Here is a 15359-nt window from a genome sequence, read left to right as displayed (position 1 = left end):
CAGGGGACCCCCACACAGGGGACCCCCACACAGGACAGAGGGGACCCCCACACAGGACAGAGGGGACCCCCACACAGGACAGAGGGGACCACCCCACAGGGGACCCCCACACAGGGGACCCCCACACAGGACAGAGGGGACCCCCACACAGTGGACCCCCAAACAGGGGACCCCCACACAGGGGACCCCCACACAGGACAGAGGGGACCCCCACACAGTGGACCCCCACACAGGGGACCACCACACAGGGGACCCCCACACAGGGGACCACCCCACAGGGGACCCCCACACAGGGGACCCCCACACAGGGGACCCCCACACAGGACAGAGGGGACCACCACACAGGGGACCCCCACACAGGGGACCCCCACACAGGACAGAGGGGACCCCCACACAGGGGACCCCCACACAGGTCACAGGGGACCCCCACACAGAGGACCCCGCTCCAGTGGATGGGCCCCTCAGGTTAAATGAGGCCCACCTGGGCGCCCAGGCCCCACCTCTTCAAGGGGGGGGCCCAGCATATGGCCGTCTCTCCTTCTCTCCTCGTCCCCCCAGAACACTGACCCTCCTCCATGCAGCACACACTACTGACTTCAGCGTTACACACCTCGTTGAACCGTATGAGTCGAGTTTGGGATTGTGATGAATAAATGGTTTCAGTTCATATGGGATCTACTTTGTGGGATCTCTTTGAGGGGATATATAGATATACATATATATATTTTCTTTTCAAAGGCCAGCTCTACTCTTTGCTGCTCTCTCTCTTCAAACCCTCTAACGACCCCAGATGTCTCTACGGTGGCGTGTCAAACCACATGTTGTAGCCAGAGCCAGTGTGAGTTTGAGAAGCTCACCGCTGAACTCTGAATACACCCCGCTGTTGTGGTGGCAGCCGCACCCCAGGTCTATGACCCGGACCCGGGGCGTCCCGGAGCCTGTCTCCACCAGGAGGTTCTCAGGCTTGATGTCGCGGTGCAGAACGCCTCTGGAGTGGAGCCCTTGGATCCCTTCCACCACTTGGTGCAGAATCATCTGATACAGAGAGAGAGAGCACACACACACACACACACACACACACACACGCACATGGACACGCACACACACACACACACACACACACACACACACACACACACACACACACAAACTGTTCAGTCATCCTCCTGAACAGTGAACACACCTGAACACACTACTATCTGGATGTGTCCATCATGCTGGGTGGTCCCGGCCCCCTGCCTGGAGCCCCATGAAGGCTGAACTGAACCCCCGTCCAGGCTGAGCCTCACACACCTTAGCGTCCTGCTCCTGCAGCCTGCCCCCCTTGCTCTCCATGTAGGAGAGGAGATCCACGCAGGCGCTGGGTCTCTCCTGGACCAGGATCAGCTCCTGGTCCAGCTGGAACCAGTCCAGCAGGAGGACCACGGTACCGGGGCCCCCCGGGTCCGGGCGGTCTTCAGCGGCCCTCAGCATCAAAGACACCTCCAGCGGGAAGTCCGTCAGCCGCCCTTCAACCGTCTGAACCACAGAGAGTATAGACCAGGGGTCTGCAACCTTTTGTATCAAAAGAGCCATTTTGGCCCATCTCCCGCAAAAAAAATTTTTTTGGAGCCGCAAACTTTTTAATTCACCCCCTCCCCCCTCCGGAGACGCTAACGCTGCGCACCGCACAGACATTTTTTGTGACACTCTGTAAAAAAATAACATAAATCTTTAGCTGTCATGTGGCATCAGGGAGTAGCCTACAGTACAGTAGACTACAGTAGCCAGTCAGCAGCGTCAACCGTTGACGTTCTACGTGATCGGTCATGGCCAGCAATGTAAACAAGGAATAGATAGCATAGCATAGCGATACAATAGTCAAGTAATGAAAAAACTGTAAGGACCTTTATTATCAAAATATAACGTACTGAAACTTTAATATTCAACACAAGAACTTTAATGCTGTAAACCCTTCTCGCTCAGTATTCGTTCGTGCAATTGGCTGTCAACGGTGGATGCTGCTGATTGGCGGCTCACTGGCATGTCCCGCCTCCTGCCAATGGCAGCATCTAGGCTACTTCCTGATGCCAGATGCCAGTTAAAGATTTAACTCCTACTGGGATTAGCCAACTGCAAATCAACGAAGCTTTGTCATTCACTCCCCCCCTCACGGTAGCGCAATTGCGCATCCATTGCGACCTCTCGTTTAGTTGACGATATATATCAAAATATATATATATATATATATATATATATATATATATATATATATATATATTTTTTTTTTAAGAAAACTGCAGGGAGCCACGGCTGAGGGGCTAAAGAGCCGCATGCGGCTCCGGAGCCGCAGGTTGCCGACCCCTGGTATAGACAGAGGGAGCTAGTCCTGAAACACTCAAACCCAGCTGGTCTCGGCTACAGAGCCAAGACCAGGAGAACGGCAGTCCTCCCAACAGGTTGATTGATTCAACATGAGCATGTGATCGCCATCATAAGCAGAGTCGTAACATTACTGTAGGTAATAACACGATTAAAGCTACTCACCTCCTGTGTCATTGTGACCTTGGCCATGGGGATGTGCTTTATAGCGACCTAAGCAACAAAGACACAAGCTCACTGCTTTAGTGTTTAACAGAGGATGCCGTGAATCAGACACGTATGTGCTTCCACAGAGTGTGGCTTTGTGGCGTCACTCTTACAGGCAGACGGTCCTCTTTCCGGTAGCCAGCAAAGACACTCCCGAAGCCTCCCTCTCCTAGCTGCTGCAGCTCCTCGTACAGAGCGTCAAAGTCGGCTGAAACAACAGAGACCGTTATGGAGTCTATTAACCCATCCATCCCTCCGTTCAGCCCTTCATATCTAACCCTCCATCTGTCTGACCTGTGCTGTAGGTCGTCAGGCGGGTCCTGCAGGAGGAGGAGATACGGGGGGAGCTGTGGTCGGAGCGCTCAACACCTCCAGACGAGCTGAGTCCTCTGTCAGCTCCGTCTGTGTCCCGCCCCCCCCCGGGGTCTACACGGGCCTCAGAGGGGTCCTCCGGCCCCCCCACAGCCTCCACATGGGGAGGGTGTTGCCCGTAGCTGGTCCTCAACCTCTTGGAGGGGCTTGGGCCTTCCTCGGGATCCTCTCTGCTCCTCTTCCTCTGCCTCACTCCACCCTCCTCTGAAGGAGGCGCGATGGTCAGCGAGGGAGAGGTTTCTGGTGTTTTAGGGACACAATAGAACCCGGTCTCCAGCAGAGTCCGGACCAGCGGCCGATAGGCCCGCTGCCCTGCGGTGGTCCTCAACCTCTTGGAGGGGGTCGGGCCTTCCTCGGGATCCTCCCTGCTCCTCTTCCTCACTCCTACCTGCTCCGAATGAGGCTTGATGGTCAGCGTGGGAGAGGTTTCTGTTGCTTCAGGGAAGCAGCAGAACGGAGGCTCCGACCGAGTTCGGACGAGGGGCCGAGGGGCCCGCTGCCCTGCGGTGGTCCTCAACCTCTTGGAGGGGGTCGGGCCTTCCTCGGGATCCTCTCTGCTCCTCTTCCTCACTCCTACCTGCTCCGAATGAGGCTTGATGGTCAGCGTGGGAGAGGTTTCTGTTGCTTCAGGGAAGCAGCAGAACGGAGGCTCCGACCGAGTTCGGACGAGGGGCCGAGGGGCCCGCTGCGGTTGTTTGGCCATGATATGGATGAAGTGTGTTAGGTCGAGCGACTCAACAAACTCAGATCCGTATATAGCTAATAGTACTTATATTTCTCTCTGAAAATTGCAATGCAATGTCGCTCGTCAAGGTATATAAGTGCTTATGCCAAACATGTCAGTGACTATAGCGACCTGAAAAAGGTTTAGTTCTATGTTCTAAAATTTTAGCTGTGATGTCATAGAGCACGTCGATTGTTCCATTTCAATTTGAGGAGTGTGCTTCCAATGTTCCAAATCGGCTGTTGACTAGCAACAGACAATATTAAAAAACAATAATTGTAATGCAATTGCATTCATTATAATTATAATCATCATGATATATCATATATTATATTACATATATTTTATACTTGCTTCCTGTTTTAAATACAGAAATACTAAAAAAACAAAAGACATTTTATGTATTTCAACTCATTTGTGTCAGTCTAGGTGTAGAGGCAGAAAAAACTCATTTTATTTCCTTTTCATACGTCCTTTATATTGCAATACATAGTATATATGGGCATATGGAAGGGTTCGATGTCAACAGCAGCAGAACTAAATGCTTATACATAAAATAACATAGGCCTACATAACAACCAATATAATAAATTACAATCAGGCAAATTTCATTACGTTTTTTAAGCAGGGATTTCAATGTTATGAAGAACATGTACGCATGGCAAATTGTGAACGACCACTACCTGCTTTCAATGACCCATTCACAACACAATCCCATTAGACAAGACTAAAATAAAACCAAATACACATCCCTATTCAACAGCAGACCCAACACAGAGTCTGATGTTAGCACCATGCCTTTGATTTATGCAATGTTAAGATTGAATTACTCTATCCCCCCTTCTATAATCTCTAAATATTATATATAACCTCTATTCTATAAACTTCAATTAAAATATATTGAAATGATTGCGGCAGTAAAGTGCCAATGACTTGACAATAGTTATTGCTGGCTAATTGGGGATGACTAAACAAATCAAGCACTTCAGTGTAATGGGCCTAATAATTACATGCATTCATAGTGTTATGACATGCACCAAGAATGTTGCTTAATGGTGATGGGTACAGCCAGTTCTGGCGGCACACTGTTATGTCACGCTCCCAAGCTGACTGCGGCCACGCCCATCAGGTCCACGGAGGACCTTCCATCTCGCGCGCCTCGGATGCTGAGCTCCACCAGTTGCTTCCAGGCTGAGCTACGTCGACCCCGGCTTCTGCCGATGTCTGTATGTCCGGCTTTGTCCTGCAGCTGGGGCACAACCATAGGACTCCACACTCAATTGCCATTCAAAGTATTAATTGCTATATTATAGTCTTAAAATTTGTAATAAAATACTAAGTAATTAAACCTAATTGAGTGACGTAAGTGATTAGGCGGCTATTAGCTTGCATCAGCTTATGCTTTTCAAATAGTGTTTGTTTACAATATAGCCGCTACAGCCACAACAGACGGTTAGGGCAAAGACAGTAAGCAAAAAAAGGGAAGTTGACACACCTGATTCTGAACATCTTTGCAAACACGCACATACACACGCACGCACGCGCGCATGCATGCGCGCGCGCACACACACACACACACACGCGCACGCACGCACACACACACACACACACACACACACACACACACACACACACACACACACACACACACACACACACACAATGTTGTGTCTTAATTATCAAATGCTGAAACATACCAATCATTATCGTTTCTTCTTGCTAGGAGTAGAACCTCTCTACTTGCATGCGTTATGCATTCTTGAGAACACAACTTTATTACATTGGTATTGGTAAAACTTGAACTCTAAATCTCGTGGTCCTCTAGCGACCTGACACTGCCACCTACTGTCATGCATATGTAATAGCCGATCTATGCGCGCACAACCCAGTATCACGCTAGTCCCCAAAGCACATTCGAAGAGCATTATCACAGAATGCTTCTGTAACTTAATCAATGCATTATATAGATTGTTTAATGATATAATTATTTATAATATTAATCCTGCTGCTATCTGTCTATCAAACTCAATCGGGAAAAAACGGCGGCGTCACTGCCCTCGAGTGGCCTGCCTTGGACAGTTCCCTTTATAAAGTAGATCATGTTGGTAAATTCGTTGGGACCTTGATTAACATTAGAAATCACGAGACAGCAGTAAAAAAAAAAGCGACCGGCAGAATCACTGTTATCCGGATATTGTGAGTAAGGGAGAAAAAAAGGAGGCGTGTGCAGAAGGTCGGGTTATTTCCCTCCCCAGGATTCAATGAAGCATTAAGCCGAAGTTTCTGAACGGGTGAAGATATACAGTTTGGACTACTAGGAATAAAACATGCAATACTTGGATTATTTAATATGTCTATACATCTTCTTTGGGGGTAAGTTTGTCATAACTACAATTTTCACTCTGATTTGTGTTAGTGTGAATTACATGTATTATCTTCAGTGGCCACTCAAGTGGATAATCATCTTTGGTTTCACAGAAATACATACACTTATAAACTTAAAAAAGACATAGACACAAAAACGAATCTTTCATGGATAACAATAGCCTACATAAGATAAACATTTAACATGAGCAAGTGGACCTGAAATAATAAACGTCTGGGTGGAAAGAACAACACACAACATTCGGATGACAGAAGACGGAAAAATCTTTAATATCTTTATTTTTCTTTTTAATTCGATCTTTCTCTTATTAATGCATGTTTTTCTAGGGACGTGTGTGGACAGCCTAAAGAAACTACCTCATGTGATCAAATATGAAACAATTACGCCTCAAAAACTACATAAACTATCTCAAACAAATACAGAACAACAGGTAGGCCTACACTACACCTTATTAGATTTTCTCTAATCTTTAATTTACTGTTGTCTTTGTCTGTATTCCAATATTTGCCATTATGTCCCCCTTGTTTATTTGTGTGTCATGTTTGCAGAAAACCCCTCCAATAGTCACATTCTCACTGGCCATAGATGGGCTGAACAGGACTCTCCACTTGGAAAGAAACATGTAGGTTACATGCCGTTAGAAATAGTGATCAAACTGGCCCCTATTTTCGTTTTAAAGCTTCGATCCATTAGCGATTATATGTAATCGGCCACATTTGTTTCCATTGTAGACATCTTATTGGGAGAAACTTCACTGTTTTACATTATTCTGACCAAGGCACTGCAGAAACAACCATACCAGATTATAAGGTAATAATGTCTAAACTATCTATCTTTACATTTTATTATTTTGCTGTTCGTACGGTGTATCATCAGGCTTTTATTTACCCATAGCGTTTGTGACTGTTTAAAGTATACATCAGAAAAGTAGGCGGAAAAGTTTATCCACAGGTTAATAAAATATGACCAAGTTAAAACCACATAACGGATGTGGTAACTCATGCTGCATGCTTCGGGTGTGTGGGTCAGGATATCCTGGGTCTAACGTTTAACCTGTCATTAAGTCTCGTCAGAGTACACCCATCAGGTCTTCCTGCACACAGCCTTTTTAGGCTCTTAAATGATCAGATCTGATGTTCAATCAGCCGCTGTATTCTCTGTGAGTAGCATGATTAGGTGTGTCAACCGCACCAGGCTGTCAGTTATGGCTACACATTACAGCAGCCCTTAAATGACTATAAGTCCTTGCCCATGCTAAGGCAGGCCATTCCATAAGCAGACTTTAGTACCAACATTGTAATAATTATGTTTTTAATTTCTTCACGAATGATGAAGTATATATATTTGGCCTTGTCTCAGTGTCTCTCATTGAACCCTCCCCAGGATCACTGCTACTATCAAGGGCGCGTCGTGGAGGTGGAGGACTCCTCGGCCAGTGTCGACCTCTGCTCAGGAATCAAGTGAGTGAAGCGTTCCCAAAGTGTCTTATGTTCAGGGGAAATCCCCATCTGATCAGAATCCATGGTTTACTGCATGAAGGGAGACCCAGACGACCTCTGATAGGACCGTCAGGTCTGTGTTGGACCGTCCCTGAAGATCTGTAAGCCAATCACCTGCTCACGTTGCCAAGGCGATGGCACTGAGACCAGGCGTGCATGGCTTCTGACGAGGACTGCTGTAATAAACCAAAGAACTCTGATGAATCCCTCTCAATTATTATGAACAGAGTTAGGGATAGGATAGAATCATAAGAAAAAAAATATATACTTTTATTTTTCATTAAATTGAATGCGAATCCTTTTGTACTTTTTACTATTTAGCAGCTCAGACAAACCTTAGAGAATACCGATAAGGTCATTAAGGGGCTGGTAGAAATAAGGACAAAGTGCCCTTTGTCTGGGGGACCTAACACCCCACCCAGACACTAAACGGACACCTCAGTCTGACCTCCAGCGTCCTCTCTCTGCCGCCACAGCGGGTACGTGCGTATCGAGGACCAGTCGTACCTCATTGAACCCCTCGCAGAGGAAGGGGAGACAGACCAGCAGGAAGGCACCGGAGAAGGGGAGGGGCTTCACGCCGTGTACAACTCAAGACACCTGAGACGGAAGAGGAGCTCCTGTGGCCATGACAACGAGGAGACCGTCTTTGACCACGGGTCGATCCCCTCCGGACTGTTCCGTCTCAGTAAACCGGTACATTTAAAACGCTGGCCAATCGAAACACAGGTTTATGCTAAGACTCGATGAAGACAGATAGTGAGATCTATTGCAGGTTTTGTTTATTGTTTCAATGTGTTTGCTTAAAGATGATGGAATCTTCCCTTATTTTTCAGCAACATTACAATATTCATCACACTCTTACGAAACACTTACACAACAACTTCCCCTTGTTGTGTAACATTGTTATTTCAAAAGGCTTTTATGTGCATCTTTTATTTATTCATAGCTTGTGCAGTTCCTTAATCATATTGTATTTTAACAGCTGAAATATTGAAATAAATGAAAGACAAAACATGAAAACTAAACATGAACAACCAAATATGTGCAACTTTCATTTGATTATTTAGAAAAGCTCTCAGCAGATGAAGAAGTTCCAGATCGGCAAAACCAGAACAGTGGAATTGGTTCTTGTGGTGGACTATGCGGAGGTATGGCCACTGTTCCTAACGTATTCTCATATTACTGTGATTATCACGGGTCACCCTCAATATTCATTCACTTTTTGTGCTGCATTTCTAGTACAAGAAGTACGGCAGGAAGACTGTGACAGCGAGGATGCTTGCGGTGGTGAACCACGTGGACAAGGTACCAGCTGGGGGCAACAGGGCCCTCCGGCCCAGACTGTATGAGGGGCTTTCTACTGTTCACTGTTTAGTTGTTAACAGTTATTAATCCACAGCGTTTTACAGTAAATTCAGAAATGGGATTATGGATTGACTTGAACTACAAGCAAACCAAAGAAAAGTGGTTTGAAATTGTTCAAGGGAAGTTGAATGAAAATCGTCGCTGTTAAGACGCTTTTATCAAAAGCTGCTAACAGTGGATTCAGATACTGTCATTCAGGAGCAGCTAGGAGTTTAGGGCGTCTTGCTCAAGGATTCCTCCTTGTAGACTGCACCCCTCTGGAAACTAAACCCAGTTCCCTTTGGGCAGGAGGTCAAACACCCCATGCCATCCTGCCCAGTGCCCCATGCTTATGATCCAAACGTCTTAACGTGGACAGGAGAGTCTTCAGTACTCCCTCTGACATGTTCTGCCTTGGTGTGCAGCTGTATCGTAGCCTGGGTATCCGCGTGATGCTGGTGGGTCTGGAGATCTGGACCTACGGAGACCAGATAGAGGTCAGCCCCGATCCCAACATCACACTGGAACGCTTCATGGCCTGGCGCCAGCAGACACTGTTACCGAGGATCAAGCATGACAACGCTCAGTTCATCACGTGAGACCCGCCGTGTTCATCTGTGAATGTGACGTGGATATGATCCATCTGTTCATATTGGTATTAGGGTTATGGTCATGTTGAAACATCTCCCCTCTCTGATTGGTCCAGGAAGGTGGATTTCATCGGCAATACCGTAGGCCTGGCGTTCACCGGTGAAATATGTACCAGCCGTTCTGTGGCCGTCAACGAGGTAGAGAACCGTCGTTTCAACACATAGAAGCAGAGACTAGAGCCAGGCCCCATCTGCTGACGCTCCCCACTGAATGGTACTCAGCCGAGCGTCTGACTCATGAGGAACGTGCTGATCCCTTCGTTGGTTGGCTTTCTCCTCCAGGATCATACCGACAACGCCATCGGGGTGGCGACCACCCTTGCCCACGAGATGGGGCACAACCTGGGCCTGTCTCATGATGCTCCAGGCTGCGTCTGCCGGTCCTCCCAGCCCCAGAGCGGCTGCATCATGGCCCCGTCACACGGGTAGGGAGATCACCTGCCTTCTCTGATCACCGCACGAGACGCCACAATAAAAGTTACTCCATCCTCAATTGGTTCAAGTCACGGGGGCAATAACACAAGACAATTTACAGTAATAACTGTCTATAGTTTGTCATTTAGAAACACTAAGTACTGGTATTTAATACCATGATTTTTTTTGATTACTTGAATGCATCTATCTATCTATCTATCTATCTATCTATCTGTCTGTCCGTCCGTCCATCCGTCCGTCCGTCCGTCCGTCCGTCCGTCCGTCTATCTATCTATGTCATCACCCTCAGAACCAAAATAAGGCTGATTCATACAAATTGTAATTTAGGTCAATTTTTTTATTTCGTCCCCTGAATGAAAAGTCCTGTGACAAAGGATTGTGTGTGTTAGTGTGGGAGTCAGGTCTATGGTCTCTTCTTTGTGCAGGCATTTCTATCCAGAGGTGTTTAGCACATGCAGCCTGGACCAGCTCGCCCAGTTCCTGGAGCAAAAGGACCCTGCTTGTCTGCTGGAGACCCCCTCTACTGACCGCATCTTTGGAGGCCCCGTGTGTGGAAATGCCTTTGTGGAGCCTGGAGAAGAATGTGATTGTGGCACTGTGACGGTATGTTCATGGGGTGCATACTACTACTAGTAATTTACGATGTATTCATCTCAAAGCACCCTAGCATTGCACTACCCTTCTTGTCACAGATACAACCACACACACACACACACACACACACACACACACACACACACACACACACACACACACACACACACACACACACACACACACACACACACACACACACACACACACACACAGGATTCTCCATCTCTCCAATTCACTTATTTTTAGTCTCTCTTGAAATTGGTCTTTCAGGAATGTAAGAATCCATGCTGCAATGCCACCACATGCAAACTCAACGCAGGGTCCAAATGTGCAGAGGGAGAGTGCTGCAGTAATTGCCAGGTAATGAACACGCATGATTGTGCGCACACACACGTAGTATAAATTCTACATGGTACACTCACACGTCTCACTTATGAACATATCAGAGCCGGTTCTAGCCGGTTTCATCTGAACGTAAATTCTGTCAGTATTACAGAACCGAGAACCGAGATAGGCCGAGTTTGCCAGGCTATCTCGGTTCCATTCCCGCAGCCGGGGGCCATGACCTTGTCCTCTTCCCCCTCTCGGTGGCTGCAGCTGCAGCCGACTGGCACCAGGTGCAGATTTCAGGCCACAGAGTGTGATATGGCCGAGTTCTGCACCGGCTTCTCTGCCGCCTGCCCCAAGGATGCCTTCACCCAAAACGGCCAGCCCTGTAACCGCCGGAGTGGCTACTGCCTCAACGGACAGTGTCCCTCCCGGGAGCAACACTGCAAGAGACTTTGGGGCCCAGGTAGGATTTAGGACGGATCAGAAGTCTTTACGTCACGCGCCCAATGTGTTTGGTACGGTAGACCGTCGACCGATTGCTCTATGACTTGGATGCCTGCGATCACAGCCCTTACTGATGATTTATCATTTATTTATTATCGTAGATGCTCAGGAGGCATCGGCGCGTTGCTACAGCTTTGCTCGCAAGTAGGTACTCATTTACAAAAAATTAAGATGCACGTCACTAGCACTCAATAGCCCATATTAATGGTACACTGTATGGGGAGATAAAACTGTGGATTTCTCCTTGCAGGGATCAAAAGTGTGGGACGCTGATGTGCTCAGGAGGCTGGAAATTCCCCCTCACTAACTCACGGACCACTTACCCTGTTCCCAATGGAGAGCAATGCTACGAGGCGTCCATAGATCCTAAGGACAACTTCCCAGCCGATTTGGTGAAGATTCCTACTGGGACCAAATGTGGAAGCAACATGGTATGCAGCACGGTGCTCTTCCAGTACGCCCACTCAGAGAACTAAGCTGAATCCTATCGTTGCATAACAACACCAAGTTGGACCAACAGGGTTGTGTGGGTCAAGTGTGTGTGACCAGGTCTTGCGTCTGTGTCTCAGGTCTGCTACGAACAGAGTTGTCAAAACAAGAAGGACATAGTGAGTGTTTACGGAACGGAGGACTGCTCGGATAAGTGCAACAACCGCGGGGTACGGAAAACTTTTCACTCTGTGTTAACGGTATTCATCTCGCTGTAGCAAGGTCCCGCGCAGTAGGAGTGACCGACGTGTGTGACCTCTTCCACAGGTGTGCAACCACGAGAGGCAGTGCCACTGTGACCCCGGTTGGGCCACGCCCTACTGTGATGAGAAGCTCACAGAAGGGTCTACAGGTACCGTACTAACTGCTATGTACTAACCGTGCCTACTCGCCCCTGCTTTAATGAGCACAGACATTAATAAGCAGATAGGAGTTAGGCATCTTGCTCATGGATGGCTAAAGTTAGACTTGGGTTTGACCCTTGAACCCAAATGTATGTAACCATATAAATATGTTTTGTTATACGGAACCACTCTTTAGTCTTTTGGTACTGTACTCTACTGAAGACCTTATGCACATAAGTAATGTACTGTAACAAATTACAAAACGGTACAGTATCTTATGCTTTGTTTTGTTTAGGTCTTGTTTATGACCTCAGGGAAATGTTTGTGGTTGCCTGTTTTTTGTCTGCACATTCCCGACTATCAATAGCTGCATAGTTCTGTGTGTGTCACACGCTGCTTTGTATCTCGAGATATGTATTTAACGATTTTCATTGCTCATTGCACCCTTTAAAACCCTTTTGTGTGTGTTCATGCAGGGATGAAACCTTCTGTCGTTATTGGTTTGTCAGTGGCCGCAGTGCTGGTTCTTCTGTTCGTCGGGTTCTTCGGAGTAGTGCTGTGGCGCAAAAAGAGCAGAGGCTCCCAAAAGAGGTGATCAAATATCCCCTTGCTACGCTCCGTTCCAACACTGTCTTCTTTTCCAACATTTGCAAATGCTGCAGATTATACACTGACTTGCAAGTGTCACCCATGTCTGATTCGGGGGGTATCGTATGTGTGTGTTTCCACGCAGACCTCGCCACACCTCCACTGGAGAGGTCAACCCCGTGTTCCAGTCAGGACAGGGAAGCCCTCGCCCCAGGCCACCGTCGATCGGCAAGCCCAAGTTTGTGACGTCTACGGCTTCTCAAGTCTCTCGACCGGCGACTCAGCCTCTCAGGGGGGGATTAGTACCCAGCAGAGCCGCGCCGGAGGTGAGAACCACTGCCCGTCGGTTTGCACGATCAGGTTAGGAAAAGGTTGATCTAGTGATTAGAAAGAGGATCCTTCATGAGAGCATCAGCTCTGCTGAAGTGTCCCTGAGCAGGCAGTAGAAGCTTCAAGGTAATGAACCACAGTCCACTGACGGTAGGGCTCCAGTGTGAGTCCCTGTGGGTCATTCCTCTGAGCACGCAGAATCAAGCAAATGAATCATCCGGCCGTTACAATTTTAAATCAATGACACCTCTTTTAGTAAAAATGTTTTCCCAACGTCTTTAGAACAGTTCAGTTAGAAATTGCAAATGTGGTATTAAATAAAGAGGACAGATTTCATTGTCATCCACTCTGTCTCCACCCAGCCACCCAAGAAAATGGCCTTTGTGGCTCAACCGCCTGGGGTCCAACAGGTAGCCTGCCACACACCCTGCCTTCATGTGTTCTGGTTCTTGTCTGTTGAAGTTTACTGACAGTTCTTCCTTTCGTTTAGATGGTGAAGCTTTCACCAAGGGTCCCAAGCCAGGATATTGATTTAAAGGTGAAAATACATTTTGAAAAAATCCATAGCAAATGTTCTGCTATTAGTATATACATTTTTTGTTTGTTCATGATTCACCAAATCCAAAGCATTTTATCTTCTTATCTATGTGTGGATTCAATCATGTATTAATGAATATTCATTCACTTGATCCATAGAACAAACCGCCCCCACCAGCCAGACCGCTACCACCACTTCAAAGCAAAACGGTCCGGTTATCCCCCACACACACAGACACACGGACACACACGCACTCGCCATCTTGTATATTAAAGTGTTACTTTCTCTTCCTATGTAGGTCACAAAACCACCGCCCCCAGTACCTCCCAGTAAGCCCTCTGGTTCCCCATCCCCGTGGACACATAATCAACTGGTATGTATTGAAAGTGGCTTATTTGAAACGGTTCCTTGGTAAATCTGAATTGAAAACATAAAACCTGCATGATTTATTTTTACCACATTTCGTTGTTTTTTTTACAAGTTTTTATTTATGTCCTTGTGAAACACTTCCTTTTCATTCCCACTTTCAACAAGAAAGAAATTCCTTGTGTGAGTTAGTCAGCAAGTAGCTCTGGTTACAAATACATTTAAAATGGTGCGTGTGTGTGCTTGTGTGTGTCTCTGTCTGTGCTTGTGTGTCTGTCTCTGTCTGTGTGCGTGTGTGTGTGTGTGTGTGTGTGTATGTCTTCTTCTTCACAGCCTGCCGCCAGAGCTGCTCTGAAGCCTCCCACCCATCTGCGATGAATGCCGGAGTGATTGCGTTCCTCCGTCATGAGGAGACCTCTCTTAGTGCTTCTTACGTTTGACTCATCCTGCGCCTTGGGTCTTGCTCATTCCTTCTCCGGATCTCATCGCACCCGGTTTATGGGAACCGCTCGGCGGGAAAGATCCTAACCTCGGCACATTGTGGCTATGGTGATTTTCAAATTCCTAAGGTGTTTGTGTGTGTTTTCTTTCAAAGGCGATGCTCAGAAGGAATACAGAATCTTTAATGTGACATCTGGTCCAACCGGACATGAGCACGGGGGAGGAATGAGATTTAATCAGCTGGATTGGTTACTTCTAGGTCAGGGTACAACTGTGTTATGATTGGTTGACACAGGACTTTTGAGAAGAACATTTCAGACCGTAAAAACTGGATCTCGCTAAATAGATGATTGGGGTTAAACAGCAAAGGCAACATTTTAAAGATTTTTAACATTTGGCTATTTTTAAGGCTGTCAATCATTTATCTGTCTTGCTTTTTCTATGACTGCATTGCGAGTATATGGGATTTCTGTAACATACCAGAATTGTTATGTTCTTTTTTCTATTAATGTTTTTTTCTATTTTACCCTTTTTGGTGCTTTTTGGTTAAAGAGATACATTTTTTGTAAGTTGACGATGCCATGCACTATGACTGGAAATATTAGACATTTATTTTGATGAAATTTGGTAGCTTTTGTTTTACTTTTTATATGACATTGGATGCAATAAGTTTCCAACATTAAGTTGAAAATATATGGTGATGCTATAAAGCCTAATATAATATGTATGTATTATTTATGTTTAATATGCAACTGTACCTGGTTGACTGGGAAAGGGAATAAAATTGAAAAATGTGAATTTTGAACTCGCTTTGACTTCATTATCTAACTCGATTATGATCACTGAATCAT

At 46.7% G+C, this 15359-nt stretch overlaps 2 protein-coding genes across 2 annotated transcripts; one reads left to right on the top strand and one right to left on the bottom strand.

Moving 5' to 3' along the window:
- Positions 1 to 403: 403 nt before the first annotated feature.
- Positions 404 to 3022, bottom strand: LOC115560319 (serine/threonine-protein kinase pim-2-like). The gene is made up of 4 exons (XM_030379704.1): positions 2637 to 3022; positions 2527 to 2574; positions 1294 to 1518; positions 404 to 1035 (listed from the first exon to the last, which is right to left on the bottom strand). Exons 1-4 carry the CDS (start codon positions 2817 to 2819, stop codon positions 778 to 780), a joined length of 714 nt encoding a protein of 237 aa, XP_030235564.1. The 5' UTR covers positions 2820 to 3022; the 3' UTR covers positions 404 to 777.
- A 2873-nt stretch (positions 3023 to 5895) lies between these two features.
- Positions 5896 to 15313, top strand: adam8a (ADAM metallopeptidase domain 8a). The gene is made up of 25 exons (XM_030379428.1): positions 5896 to 6037; positions 6377 to 6480; positions 6599 to 6672; positions 6782 to 6860; positions 7434 to 7510; positions 8026 to 8245; positions 8620 to 8700; positions 8792 to 8857; positions 9322 to 9491; positions 9603 to 9684; positions 9829 to 9971; positions 10407 to 10584; positions 10849 to 10938; positions 11176 to 11371; positions 11514 to 11556; positions 11663 to 11843; positions 11982 to 12071; positions 12169 to 12253; positions 12722 to 12836; positions 12979 to 13159; positions 13526 to 13573; positions 13654 to 13701; positions 13860 to 13910; positions 14000 to 14074; positions 14401 to 15313. Exons 1-25 carry the CDS (start codon positions 5992 to 5994, stop codon positions 14443 to 14445), a joined length of 2568 nt encoding a protein of 855 aa, XP_030235288.1. The 5' UTR covers positions 5896 to 5991; the 3' UTR covers positions 14446 to 15313.
- The last annotated feature ends 46 nt before the right edge of the window (positions 15314 to 15359 follow it).

The sequence above is a fragment of the Gadus morhua genome, chromosome 15 (assembly GCF_902167405.1).
Source record: "Gadus morhua chromosome 15, gadMor3.0, whole genome shotgun sequence".
NCBI classification, from domain to species: Eukaryota; Metazoa; Chordata; class Actinopteri; order Gadiformes; family Gadidae; genus Gadus; species Gadus morhua.
The sequence above is the reverse complement of the archived record's forward strand: the minus strand, read 5'-3'. Positions and strand labels throughout refer to the sequence as shown.

Coding starts and splice junctions, on each gene's coding strand:
- LOC115560319 (XM_030379704.1), bottom strand. CDS start 2,819: ATGGATGGGTTAATAGACTCCATAACGGTCTCTGTTGTTTCAGCCGAC. Junction 2,575..2,636: donor CTCTGTGGAAGCACATACGT/GTCTGATTCACG, acceptor TTTGTTGCTTAG/GTCGCTATAAAGCACATCCC. Junction 1,519..2,526: donor AGGTCACAATGACACAGGAG/GTGAGTAGCTTT, acceptor TCTGTGGTTCAG/ACGGTTGAAGGGCGGCTGAC.
- adam8a (XM_030379428.1), top strand. CDS start 5,992: ATGCAATACTTGGATTATTTAATATGTCTATACATCTTCTTTGGGG. Junction 6,673..6,781: donor CTCCACTTGGAAAGAAACAT/GTAGGTTACATG, acceptor TTTCCATTGTAG/ACATCTTATTGGGAGAAACT. Junction 12,254..12,721: donor GCTCACAGAAGGGTCTACAG/GTACCGTACTAA, acceptor GTGTTCATGCAG/GGATGAAACCTTCTGTCGTT.